Genomic DNA, 13907 nt, shown 5'->3' on the forward strand with positions numbered 1-13907 from the left:
CATTTTGATTTCTTCCCAGCTACCAAAAAATTAGCCACTAAAACTGACTTAAATGAACACAGCTCAAAATGGACACTAGTGTTCAATAACAGTCCCTGTTAAAAAAAATGGCATGGGAAAACAGCAGAGGCAGTGGTGAATAATCTGCAGATGATACAGGTACTTTTTTAATACGGTTTGGAAGGATGGTCCTACAGATATTGTTTTTCCACTTTTGCAGGGGTCCTGCACACGCAGCCGCCACAAATGCAGATGAATGACTGTATAGAGACAGGGAAAAGCTGTAATATAGATAAGACAGTCAGGGTGAAGAACTGAAGAGTGTTTTGGGGAGTGTGAATGTTCAGGAGTTAACGTGTCTTAATGTGTCTTGAGACACTTCTACTTTATTCTTTTAAAAAAACCACACACACAGGCTGGCTGTTCCTATTATGTTTGATAGTGAGTCTGGTTACACCTAGGGTTACCATCCCTGAGGACCTCCAAACCGGGGGAAATGTAGGACAAGGTTTTAAAATGTAGGATTTTTTTTTTAATTTCCTGGCCAGGAAACTAAAAAAAAAAAAAGTCCTACATTTTTAAACCTTGTCCAAGGTGTGGCTGGGGCCTGGGAGACAGCATCTCCCAAGCCCCAGCGTGGCCTCGGAGGACTCTGTGATCGCAGAGCCGCTTCCAGGGCCTGGCTGGGGCCTGGGAGACAGCGTCTTCCAAGCCCCAGCCAGGCCTCGGAGGACTCCGCAATCGCGGAGCCGCCTCCAGAGCCTCGCTGGGGGGGAATCCCGGGGGCGGGGCCAAACCGGGGCGGGATATGGCAACCCTAGTTACACCACAGCGAACCCATACAAACAAAACATCCACTGGTCCACACTGAGATCCCTTTAAAATCCAAGTACCCAATCCAGGGAGGGATCTTGAGGGGGAAAGGTGAGTAACAGGATCCCAAGGGTTGGGATTGCAAGGCCAGCCTGGAGAATGGATCCATCACAACTTGTTTTTTACAGTTCTAGAGAACAGGATTCAACTAATGGATTCAAATCAAGAAAAAGATGCCACCAAAATATTAATCCAAACTTCTCAGTGCTAAAAGGTATTCACCAAGAGAACAAACTTGTTTAGAAGTTGCTATATTCTCCTGTGGTTAGGCTTTCCAACCAGATGTTGGATGGATACATGTCATGAATGTCTTAGCTGCAGATTCCTGTATTGGCAGGGGATAGGGTTCTATTCAGATCTATGACTTCTGATCATACTATGTTGAGTCCAAAACTCTGGCTTAAAAGCAAAACATCTTGCACACTCCAGGTGTTTTTTTCTAAGTTTTCTTACCTCTGTGGGCTCTCTTGTGCTTCACAAGGTATGAACTGTGATCAAAATATTTTCAACATTCTTAACATTTGTACAGTTTCCTTCCTGTGTAGAAACCCTAGGTTTGAATTTCTAGAGAAAAAAAATTCACCTCATTGTTGGCATTTGTAGGGTCTGTTGGGGAAACAAACATACATGGCTTGGGTCCGAGTTACTTACGGGACCGCTTTTCCCTATATAATCTGCCCCGCACTCTTAGAACATCCGGCAAGAACCTACTGGAAACTACAAATCCTAAATACATTTCCACTTCGCAAAGAGCCTTTTCCATAAGTGCTCCGAGATTGTGGAACAGCCTTCCTGAAGACATTCGCTCGATGACTTCACTAGAGGTATTTAGGAAAGCAGTTAAAACCGAGCTTTTTTGCCAAGCATATCCTGACATGATATAATATACCGACTGACTTGTCCCCTCGAATGAGATTGTTTTATTACCGATTGTATTGTTGTTAATTACATGCTGGATATTTTAATATTAGAAATTCGTTTAGAGAATTTAGTGTATATACTTTGATTTTACTTAGTCTGTAACCCTGCTTCGATCCAACCGGGAGAGGCGGGGGAAACATAAATAAAATGTTGTTATTATTATTATTATTATTATTATTATTAATTAATTAAGAGAGACAAGTGAAAGAAATTCCCCAGTTTGGTGCCTAAATAAAGACTGGGCCCTATGACCTCCCTAAGGTCTTGATCCTTGCAGGACCCAAAGACACAAGACAGAGTAATGCACCAGGTAAATCCAAAGCTTTATTACATGTACACGATTCCCCACCTGCACAGAGTGAGGCTTATGCTAGGAAAGGATGCAAATAATCAGTGAAAACACATACCAGTTTTAAACCCTGCTCTTTCAAGACCACCCTAAGATGAGATAACAATATTAATTTTTTTCCAACAGTTACAGCACGTTTCACGCTACAGTCTTAGTAAGGCACTCATGACACTTATTTATGCACATTTTGCAAAAAACCAATACACCAATCTTATTTATTAACTTCCTGGGCCTAACTTCTTCAGCCATCTGCTATTTTTCATTTTCAAACTGCAATCACACCTTCATCCAGTTTGTTCACTCGCCCAACAGTTATTGGTTCTATTTTTCAAATATGTATTTTAGCAATCTTTCACCATCAGCGAACTCTGTATAACTAGGCAAAAAGTTGGGGCCAAGGTTCTACAGCCATCAGCAAATTTCAGCAAACTTTTCCTTGTAGTGTTTAAGTCAAGCCAGCTAAAGCATTTGTAAGCACAGCTTAAGGTCCTGTTGCTCCTTCAAATGTATTACTTCCAACAGGTTTCTTCCCTATGTGGAGCCTCTGGTAGCGCACATGGCTTCAACTTGAAGAAAAATAGTTTTTACACTACTGGCATTTGTAAGGCTTTCTCATGTGTGGAGTCTCTTGTGTTTCACAAGGTGTATATTCTGAGCAAAACATTTCCCACATTTTTGGCACGTGTATGGTTTTTCTCCAGTGTGCACTCTTTGGTGTCTCATAAGGTTTGCATTTTGAGCAAAATATTTTTCACACACCTGGCATTTGTATGGTTTCTCTCCTGTGTGGAGTCTCTGATGGATTACAAGTTCTGACTTGCAAGTGCAACATTTCCCACACGCCTGGCATTCATATGGTTTCTCTCCTGTGTGGAGTCTCTGGTGGCGCACATAGCTTGAACTTGTAGAAAAACATTTTCCACACTCTTGGCATTTGTATGGTTTCTCTCCTGTGTGGAGTCTCTGATGGATTACAAGGTCTGATTTGCAAGTCCAACACTTCCCACACTCCTTACATTCATATGGCCTCTCTCCTGTGTGGGTCCTTTGATGTCTCATAAAAGCTGAATCCCAAGAAAAACATTTCCCACACACCTGGCATTTATATGGTTTCTCTCCTGTGTGAACCTTCTGATGTCTCACAAGGGCTGAATTCCAAGAAAAACATTTTCCACACTCCTTGCATTTGTATGATTTCTCTCCTGTGTGAAGCTTCTGGTGGGTCACAAGATGTGCATTCTGAGTCATACTTTTCCCACACTCTTGGTACTGGTATGGTTTCTCTCCCATGTGGACTCCTTGGTGGCTCTCAAGAGTTGAATTTTGGCATTTGAATGGTTGGTCTCCTGTGTGGAGTCTCTCGTGTTTCCCAAGGCATGAACTCTGAACAAAACATTCCCCACACTCCTGGCATTTGTGTGTTTTCTTTTCCTTGTGGACTGCTTGCTGGCTCAGTTGGAGCAATTTATAATCCAAACTTTTACCTGAGACTTTACATCTAATGTGTTTTTTTTCAGCATAGAGTCTGTACAGTAACATATTTTTAGCAAAACCTTCCCCACATATGTTGTACTTCAAGGGCTTTTCTCTAGTACAATTTTCTTCTTCTGATTGGGCTTTTTGGTGTCTGGCAAGCTCCCATTTGTGCCCAAAATTCTTCCTGCACTTCGCACATAATTTGCTCTTCCTCCATTTATCTGGTGGGAAGAAGGAAAAGAAAAGAATCATATCCAAGTGTGTGTAGAAAGGACTCCAAGAGTGTGGGAAAGAGACGAAATGGGAATGATCATAAAAACGATGCAACTATAGAGGAAAGAAAGAGGCATTAATGTCCTTTACTCCCTCTCATTGGTCTTTTAGGCTACACGCTTTTTACTCATGAGATGTGAAGAACTGTATTCAAGGCTTGATGGGTATTATTACATCATGCTAATTATTTTAGGTTATTTTCATATGCTGAAGAGTTTTAGCTAAAATATAGCAAGAGTTTTATCTAAAATACAACAAACAGAAACAATAACAAACGATCATGGACAGCTTGCATTGCGTAAAAATAAATGGAGAAATAAATAAAAGCTACATCATCATTATTATTATTAACCTTTATTTATAAAGCGCTGTAAATGCACACAGCACTGTACAAACAATCTTTTGTACAGTTTCCCTGCCCTCAGGCTTACAATCTAAAAAGACATGACATAAAAGGAGAAGGGAAAGGTGGTGGGGCTAGTAGGCTAAAACATAAAAAATACATAGCAATACAGGAATGGTTCGATAAAACAGGCACCAAAAGAACATCAAACAGCAAGCGACAATTATGCAATGCCTGAGAACGCTTCTCTGAACAGGATGGTCTTCAACTCTGTTTTGAAACTGGTTAAAGAAGTGATGGCCCTTGCTCGCGGGGGAAGAAGGTTCCAGGAGTGAGGGGCAGCGAGTGAAAAGGGGCAAATCCGAAATGGGGCAGAGGAAATCCTGGGCTGGGACAGCAGAGCTTGACTACCAGAATGGAGGGCCCTGGTGGGAAGGTGAGGAGAAAGAAGGTCTGATAAGTAAGGAAGGGCCAGCCCATGGAGGGCTTTAAACGTCGACAGCAGGAGCTTGTACTGAATACGGAAAGGGAGGGAGAGCCAGTGAAGGGATGCCAACACAGGAGAGATATGGTCAGAGCGGTGGGCGGATGTGATAATGCGTGCAGCTGAATGCTGGACAGAGATTAAAGGACGGAGGTGAGAAAGAGGAAGCCCAGCCAGGAGGGTGTTACAGTAATCCAGTCGTGAGATCACTTGGGCATGGACCAGGATCTTGGCAGTAGAGGCGGAGAGATAAGGTCGGATTTTAGCAATATTGTACAAAAAGAATCTACAAGCCTTGGCTGTGGTCTGGATCTGAGGGATACACAACAGAGAAGAATGAAAGATAAAACCAAGACTGTGGGCTTGCTGAACTGGTTGAATAGAAATGTTGTCCACAGAGACAGAAAAGGAGTGTTGAAGGGTGGGCTTAGGAGGAAAGACAAGAAGCTCCATCTTGGACATGTTGAGCTTCAAATGCCGATGGCGCATCCACTGCGAGACAGCTGTGAGACATGATGAAACTTGCTGTTCAAGCCTTGGAGAAAGGTCAGGGGTGGAAAGATACAACTGGGTGTCATCGGCATACAGATGGTAGGAAAAACCAAAAGAGCTAATGAGTTTACCTAAGGACAGTGTGTAGAGAGAAAACAGAAGGGGACCCAGAACAGAGCCCTGGGAAACTCCAACAGATAAGGGAACAGGAGATGAAGTCTGACCACCTGTGACCACTGCAAAAGATCTGTCTGACAAATAAGATCGAAACCAGTCGAGAACAGAGTCTGAGAACCCAAGGTCAGAAAGTATATCAACTAGAAGAGAGTGATCAACGGTGTCAAAGGCTGCAGACAGAAGGATGACAACAGAGTAAAGGCCATTTGCCTTGGCCAGTAAAAGATCGTTTGAGATCTTGGTGAGGGCTGTCTCTGTAGAATGCCGTGGGCGGAAACCAGACTGAAAGGGTTCGAGAATGGAGTTGACTTCAAGAAACTCAAGACAGTGAGAATAAACAACTTGTTCCAAAACCTTAGAAAGAAAGGGAATAAGAGAAATCGGACGATCGCTAGACAAAGAGGAGGGGTCAAGAAAAGTTTTTTTCAGAATTGGGGGAAATGAGAGCACGTTTGAAGACCAAGGGGAAGGAGCCTGTAGAGAGAGAGAGATTGAAGATATGGAGAAGCGAGGACAGAAAAGAAGGAGCGATAGAGATTAGAAGAGGAGTAGGAATTGGGTCCAGAGAGCAAGTTGCAGGTTGGGAAGAGTTCAGAAGTGAAGAGAGTTCATCCAAAGAGGCAGGAGGAAACAGAAATTTTTTTAGGCGGGGGAGATAGAAGATTATGAGCAGAAGAAGAATTGGGGGGGACTATCTCAGAGTGAATAGTGGTAATCTTAGAGATGAAATAATTAGCAAAGTCATTCGGAGAGAATGATGAAGAGACAGGAGGTTTAAGTAAAGAGTGGTTTACTACAGGCCACCAAACCAAGAAAAGGTGGTGGATGATGCTTTTAAGGAACAAATCTCAAAAATCTCTGAGATGCAAGAATTAGAATAATAGAATTGGAAGAAACCAGTCCAACTCCTTGTCATGCAGGAACTCACAATCAAAGCATCCTAAACAGATGGCCATCCAGCCTCTGCTTTAAAGACTTTCAAAGAAGGAGAATCCATGCTTGTTCCATCCTCAATATGACATCCCTTCAAATATTTAAACATGGCTATCATGTCAGCTCTTAACCTTTTATTCTCCAATGTAAACATACTCAGCTCCCTAATTCGCTCTTCATAGATCTTGATGATTTCCAAACATATCATCATTTTATTCCCACTCCTCTTGACATGCTCCAGCTTCTCAATATCCTGACCAAAGCAGAATAGAGTGGTATGATTACTTCCCTTGATCTACATCAATGGTCCCAAAACTGTGCCCTTTAAGAGATTTTGGACTTCAGTTCTCAGAAGTCTCAGTCATATTGGCCAATAGTCTGGGATTCTGGGAATCCAAAATCCCTTAAAGAGCACTGTTTGGGGACTACTGATCTAGACAGTATACTCTTATTGATGCAGCATAGAATTGCACTGGTTTTCTTAGCTATCACATCACATGGCTGACTCATGTTCAGCAGATGGTCTACTAAGACTCCAAGATACCTTACAGAGGTACTGTTATCAAGCTGGGTGTCACCTATCCCATATCTGTGAGTATCATTTTTGCTAGTGTAGTATCCTACATTTCTCCCTGTTGAAATTAATTTTGTTAGTTTTCTGCTATGGTCATTGTGAATTCTCATCCTGTCCTCTGTGGTATTAGCCACCACTTGTAATTTAGTGTCATCTGCAAATTTTATAAGCATGTCCTCTATTCCATCATCCAAGTCAGTGATAAAGAAAAGGTGGATTTGGGGGCTTGGCTTCCATATAAAGGAGCTTCTTTGTCACACGCTTTGTTAACTAAAGTATGCCTACGTTGCATTTTAAAAACATAAACTTTATCTACCAAGGGAGCCTTACCAAGAAAGGCCATGACTCCATGGATCTCCTCCATGATTTGCGCATGCAGGGCTTTCTCATCAGGATTCAGCAAGATCCACTCCACTGGAGAGAAATGGACAGCCACATCCTCAAATGTGACCTGATCCTGTAGGGAAAACAAACATTTCCTGCTTACAGCTCCCATAAAGTCTATCAAGGAACAAACTGCAAGAGGCAGTATTTAAACATTCATACTGGCTACTTGTCAGGTCCAGAAGGTGAGGTGCCATGCCTCTGAATATCATTTGCTAGGGAAGCACAGTGAGAGAGCTTATGGCCTCTATGTCTGGCTTTTAGGCTTCCTAGAGACCTTTGGCTGACCACTGTAAGAACCAGGATGCTGAACAACAGGCCCTCGCTGCATTCTTTGCAACAGAAGGCGAGAGATTTGTTTGGGTTCAAGAAGGAAGCATGAGAAGATCTATTGCCCTTTGTTCTACAGTCAAAAAAAATTCAGACATGGTTAAATACATAGGAGTTTTAACCCAGAATTTTAAGAGTTAAATTATCAAATCCAGGATGGAGCAAATCTATCAGTTTGGTTTCTCCCATTTTCATATTTAAGAATATTGACTACTTTCCATCAGAAGAATATATAAAGTTCTATCTTTTTTTTCATAATCCAAAAGAATGTGAAACAAAATTCTGACCTACCAATACTAAAGATGTAAACCAAGAACAAGGAAACCATGACTGCTCCAGTCCTCTTGTCCCAATAATAGTTCTTCTTACCTGACTTGATGCCACTCCACTGCAAAGAGGAAGAGACAACTGAGTTCTTGCTGGTGGCATCATTCCAGACCCTGTGGGAGAAACCAAAGTAAGAGGAAACTGATCACATAGGTTTGTATAGAGATTACAATTATAATCGTATTTGAAAACAACTATGCTACCTACCCATTAAAATGTATGTTAGTGCAGTGATTAGGTGTGGCATTGGGACTTGGGAAATTCCACCTCCAGCTCTGATTAAACCATGACATATACAGGGGGAACCTTGGGCCAGGTACTCTCTTAGCCTAACCTACTTGCAATGTTGTTGTTTTGATGATAAAATGATTACATGAAGGGGAACAAGGTCTTGAGTCCCAGGCAGCAAAGGTCAGTTAAAATATAGTTGGCCCTCCTTATACATGGATTTTTTATCCACAGATACAAGCATCCACGGCTTGAAAATATTCAAGGGACTTTACGCATGCATAACATACTAAGACAATTGTGTCCACAGAGCGTTCTCCAGGTTCACCTAAACACCCTAAAAGCATCTGATCTTGGAAGCTAAGCAGGGTCAGTTTTGATTAGCACAGAATGAGTATCCCTTATCTGAAATGCTTCACAATCCTTAACGTTCTGAATGCTGACATGACAGGGCAGCAGTGCAGGCGGTGGCAAGCCCCAGCTTCAAACTCTCCATTCTTCAAACTCTCCCGCCTCAGGGGAGAAGGAAGTAGCAAGGAGGGAGATGGCGTAGACAAGTTCACAACCAAATTTTGCATAAGCTGCAGCCATGGTGCTGCTTCTACAAGCCTATTATACCCAGCCAAAGTGAGGTCTAGCGCAGGATGTGGCAGCAGTGGCTTGGAGGAGAGCCCTACGCCAAAAAGTGCTTCTCCCGCATTCTCTTTATCCCATTTCACTGCCAGATCCCAGATTACAGTCAGTACCTTTCCTACCTGCGTCTTCTGTTGATGGGAACCCAGTAATCCTAGACAACTCTGGTAGTGGGGCTGATCTCTCCTGCTACCCGTCAACATGAACACACCCAGCCACTCAATACCTGCAAGATGAGCAACAAGCTCTGGGGAGCATCCACAGCCATAGCCCCTGCCCAGGTATTGACGCTTTTCATTCCCCAAGGGCAAAATGAGTGAATGTCAGAGAAGGTACTACCCACCTCCTGGAAGCAGCATCTCATGGCTAACACTGTGTCAGGGACAGACAAGCGTGCAGAAGTAGCTGAGGCGAGGAGGTGGTGGCAGTGGTTATGCTACCAAATACCTGGCCACAGCCTCCTTCTCCTCTTCCTCATCTGCTGGCATGGCCTATTGCCTGAGCAGAGCTTGATTCAGGCTGCATTTTGCATTATAAAATTTGTAGGCCTTGTTTACCTTATTAGGGAATGGGTCATGGAAAGTTCTCCCTTGCAGTGAGATGGTACGGGAGGTGAAGGAATGGCATCCCAGTGCCAAAAGATAAGATGTTCCAGCTCATTATGGCACTTGGTAATTGGATAAACAATGTGGTAGTTGGCATGAGAACATCTTCCCCCTTTCCTTGGGCCCAAACAATGTAGGCTAGATGACACAGTACTTTCTAGAAGCTTGTAGAAGAAGACAACATTATATAAGATGCTATTACAAAAGGATTCTTGCCTTACATACAAGCAGGCAGCACTGCCTTGTCATTGTGTGTATGTATAGCTTGTTTCTTTGTTTTATGTTCACTTGCCTGAGACCAGAGCATGATTTGTGGACCTATGCTTTACTCTATCCTATCTCACTTGCTTAAATAAAACAGCCTTCCTCAAAACCAGGACTGAGTGGTCATTTTGCTTGCCTTCTACCCTGAACCTGACAGCACACCTCAAGTGAGGGCTGTGCTGTACTGTTACAGTAGTGCTTTTGCTGCTTCATCTATGGCAGAAGAATCAACTGGGGAGAAGAGCTGAAGTTGCAAGTCAAACCCAGCCCCCCATGACTGCAAACAGCTCTGTGTCCCATTCCTGCAGCAACAGGAGACAGTGCCCAGGGCATGGGAAGTGAGTGCTGAATAAGAAGGGCTGCTTGCCATTGCAGAAAAACTGATCTGCAGCTTCAGCTGATTGCCCTCACTGATCCCACCACTGCAGATGACACAGCAAAGTGCCACACTGGTGGATGAGGAACAGATGGTGGCTGAGGCTAAGCTGTTGATTCAGTAATACAACCATTGCTGCCTCCACTTACCCTCTCCAGCTATTCCTACACACTCAACCTCCTTGGATGTGATGGTGGGCATGAGCCACTGTTTATGGGAGATGGGCACCTTCTTCTCTGGATACTCACTAATTTTGCCTTGAGGAGCCGGAGGCAGTGCTGATGCTTATGTGGAGGCGATGGGTGCTGGAAACTCCTCAGAGCTGCTCTATTCCAAAGACAGATCTTATTCCAAAATCCAAAATGCCTCTAGAACAAAGCATTTTAGATAAGGGAAATTCAACCCGTACTTAGATGGGAAATTGCCAATGAACATCAGGTGCTGTAGGCTATATTTTAGCAAAAAACAAAACAAAACAAAACCCTGGAAAAACTATCTATGAGTATTCCTTGCCTAAGAAAACTCTATAAAATGTATGAGTCAACAAACTGCTTGAAGGCTCATATGCACACACGCACACACCAACAGACAAACGTAGGCTTCATCCTTACCTTGCAAGCAAGCACCTCCCTCAACTTCCTCCTTGATTTCCCACTGCTGGGGACTCTGATAGATGTCTGATGGAGACTCCTCTGATGAAGAGAGATCAGACTGAACTTCCACACAGATATTTTTGGACTGAAAGAGCAGAGAGAATTCCAGATTCAGTTAGAGGAGCACTCGAAAATGGTTTTTAAAAATTAGACTTGCTTCTGTGCACAAGCAACACAAGAACAAGATTACCAGTTGCATCATATTCAGAGTGATAATAGGAGACTTTTGGGTGTGGATGAGAGCACATTCCATCCCTGAATCTATTGGGGGCCGCAAAGCACCACTATAGTCACCACCTTTAGAAATCAGGTTGTATGACAGTGGCATCAAGGAAACAAGGACATTCCTTTCAATACATGGAACACAGGGAGCCTAAACTTTGTTTTAAAAATTAATCATTCTACTAAGAGGTTTTTGGGATGGAGATTCCACTTAAGAAAGTGCTCCCCACAACCCCCACTTTTAATGCCATTTCTGGAGGCACCAAATTTGAATAGAAAAGAAACAGACTTGGCAGTGGATTCAGGTAGGAGGCAGCAATAGGGGAAGACAGGATGGGGGGGAGGAAGGGGGCCGAGGAACCACATCCTGCTTATCCTTCACATTGGGTCTGGACCTTCCTTTGAACACACAGGACACAGGGAGCATGGACCTTATATTTTAAAATGAATTAGTCATTCTTTTAAGAATGAACTCCATGCTCAGTATAAACCTCATTTTCAAAGCCACTTCTGGTGGCACCAAATTGGATAGGACAACAAAGTTGTCAATGGCTACAGCATTGTGTGTGTGTGGGGGAAAAATGCAGAGGGCATAGGTTATGATTATTCCCCACATTGTGTCCCATCTTGGGAGAAAGGTAGGATATACATATAATCAATCGATCAATTTCAGCTTTAGAGACACCAACCAAGATCAAATGCTCTAACCTGTTCTTTCTTTTTCATGTTCTCGGCCTGACTCAGAAGGAAACCTTCCGCCAGCGCCACCGCCTGGGAACTGGTCTCAGCCCCACATTCCCTGACCCAGTTCCCCATCTCGGAGGGCAGGATGCTCAGGAACTGCTCCAGGATCACTAGGTCCAAGATCTGATGTTTCGTCTGTTCCTTTGGCTTTAGCCACTGGTGGCAGAGATGGTGGAGGTGTCTGCAAACCTCTCGGGGGCTCTTGCCCTCTTGGTAGGAGAACTGCCTGAAGTGCTGACGCTGTTTGTCTGAGCTTCCAGTGTCCTCACTCAAGAATGTCTGCACAGTTCTTTCCCAGAATCTGCCACTGCTTTTAGCGCTGACGCCATCAGGGCCTCTTCCTGTTCCAGGTCCAACCAAGTTTGGCTCATCCATCTTTGAACTGGTGTCCAGTTAAGTAGAAAATGGGACCCAAGGTACTCCTCCACCCTCTTTTATCTCAAAGCAAAGAATCCTTGAAAAGTCTCTGCTCCAAAACTCTGCAAGATCAAGACATTGCTATATTTTGGATTAGTGTATGATATTGACAGAAAGAAACGTGTAAATGTGTAAGGTCCAAGGTCCAAAAGACACTGCAGAAATAATCCAGTTTGAGACTACTGTAATGATCCTGGCTCAATGCTAGGGAATTCTGGGAACTGTAGTTTTGTGAGACATTTACCTTTCTCTGTTGTTAAATTGGTCTCAAACTGGATCATTTCTGCAGTGTGCTTTGGAACAAGGACTTCTCCCTGAAGGAAAGGCAGGTTCATGAGCAAAATGGAGGTGAGAGCTGGGGGGGCTTTTTTGCATGAGAAATACCAAGCAAGGCCTTATTTACATAAGGATCAGAAGAGACTGCATCATTCCTTCCCCCCATTTCTTTCTATCCATTCCCCAGTCCCACGTTCCCTCTCTCAGCCTTCTGCTGCGCCATTTCATATCCATTCCTCACCTCAAACCTCCACTCACACTGTGCCCCCACGATGCCTTCCATCACTTCCCCATTCAACAACTTTGGAATAAAGATTTAATCGCCAGTCCAGTCAGCATCTGTGGGAAGACTGGGGAGTGGGTGGGTTTATAATGGGGTGGTGAGTGTTGTGAAATGTTGCCAAGTACAGAAAATGTCACTCAGGTGCCTAGTCCTCAAGGCTGCTCAATTCCTTTTGTCCTCTAAGGTGGAAACTCACCCCACCAAGTCTTCCCTGTACTCCTAAACACCATTAATTTGTAAGACGAAGGGTAGGCCTCTTAGGGGCTCCGCCATAGAAATAAGGGTTCTGCGAGTCAATAAGGTTGGGAACTCCAGTTCTCAATAAATATTTTGTTATAAACGTTGCCATTACGGAAAATGCCACCCAAGTACTCAGTCCTCAAGTCGGGTCAAGTCCTTTGGGGTCCTGGGGAAGAAAATGCCCCACACGCACTCACTGTCTCTCCCCATGCAGCCACCTAACCCAGACCCCAGAAACAACCCCACTGAGGTCTCCAGGGGGTCTCTTCTTTCCTCCCCCTTTCATGCCAGGGAGGGGAGGAAGGGAGAGAAAGAAGAGCCAAGATGGGAACCCTCCACCTTGTGGGATGCCCCAGGTGAGCTGCCTGGGGGTCACCCTCTTGGCCTGGGGTTGGGGGTATGATGTCCTCCCCCATTGAGCCCCCCCTGCTCCCTCCAAGGACCCCCTATAGTCCCCCCTCTCCTGCAGCCCTGTCCTCCCCCTCCAGGCCCCCCAGGCCTGGATCCTCCATGTCAGTCCCTGCCAGAGGAGACCCCTGGACCCCCCTCTGGGAGGGAGAGGAACAGCCCCACTGAGGAGGACTCCATGGGGCTCCTCCAGGGGGACCAGCCAAAGGGCCAGCTCCATGGAAGAGGTTTAATCTGGGACTCACCAGACCTCAGGGGGAGAGATCCCCTGCAGAGGATGCAATTGGAAGAACAGGAAGGAGGGAAAAAGCAAAAGAGGACCAGGCTGGGGAGAGCAGCTGAGCCTTGTCTGCTCTGGAGGACTGGCTCCTCCTCCCACTTCCCCTCTAGAAATCCAGCTGGCCCTTTAACCCTTCCTTGCACTGCCAAGCCATCACCTCACAATCTATAAGCAGTGGTTTCCAAATTTTGCTCCTCCAGATCTTTTGGACTTCAGTTTCCAGAAACCCCAGCCAAGCTAGGGATTCTAGGAGCTGAAGTCCAAACCATCTGCCAGATATTGACCATAGAATTGCACTGGAGGAGCTACAAATGCCTAGTGGAGTGTTCTCTCTAGGAATCT

At 44.4% G+C, this 13907-nt stretch overlaps 1 protein-coding gene and 1 pseudogene across 2 annotated transcripts in view; both read right to left on the minus strand.

Moving 5' to 3' along the window:
* The window catches only part of LOC149320609 (uncharacterized), a 28456-nt gene extending 14841 nt beyond the window's left edge, over positions 1 to 13615 (minus strand). Inside the window, exons 1-4 of the mRNA XM_089503117.1 lie at positions 13531 to 13615; positions 11626 to 12140; positions 10654 to 10780; positions 7979 to 8049 (exon numbers count right to left, since the gene is read on the minus strand). Of these exons, the coding sequence (XP_089359243.1) occupies positions 7979 to 8049; positions 10654 to 10780; positions 11626 to 12036 (609 nt within the window). The 5' untranslated portion in view covers positions 12037 to 12140; positions 13531 to 13615. The remainder of the gene's footprint in view (positions 1 to 7978; positions 8050 to 10653; positions 10781 to 11625; positions 12141 to 13530) is intronic.
* Positions 2073 to 7767, minus strand: LOC149320610 (uncharacterized; annotated as a pseudogene). The gene is made up of 2 exons (XR_016279460.1): positions 7226 to 7767; positions 2073 to 3840 (listed from the first exon to the last, which is right to left on the minus strand). The product of XR_016279460.1 is annotated as an uncharacterized LOC149320610 (transcript).
* Positions 13616 to 13907: the final 292 nt, after the last annotated feature.

This window comes from Sceloporus occidentalis, unplaced genomic scaffold (genome assembly GCF_023333645.1).
Source record: "Sceloporus occidentalis isolate IW3139 unplaced genomic scaffold, rSceOcc1.0.p SCAF_1, whole genome shotgun sequence".
NCBI lineage: Eukaryota > Metazoa > Chordata > Lepidosauria > Squamata > Phrynosomatidae > Sceloporus > Sceloporus occidentalis.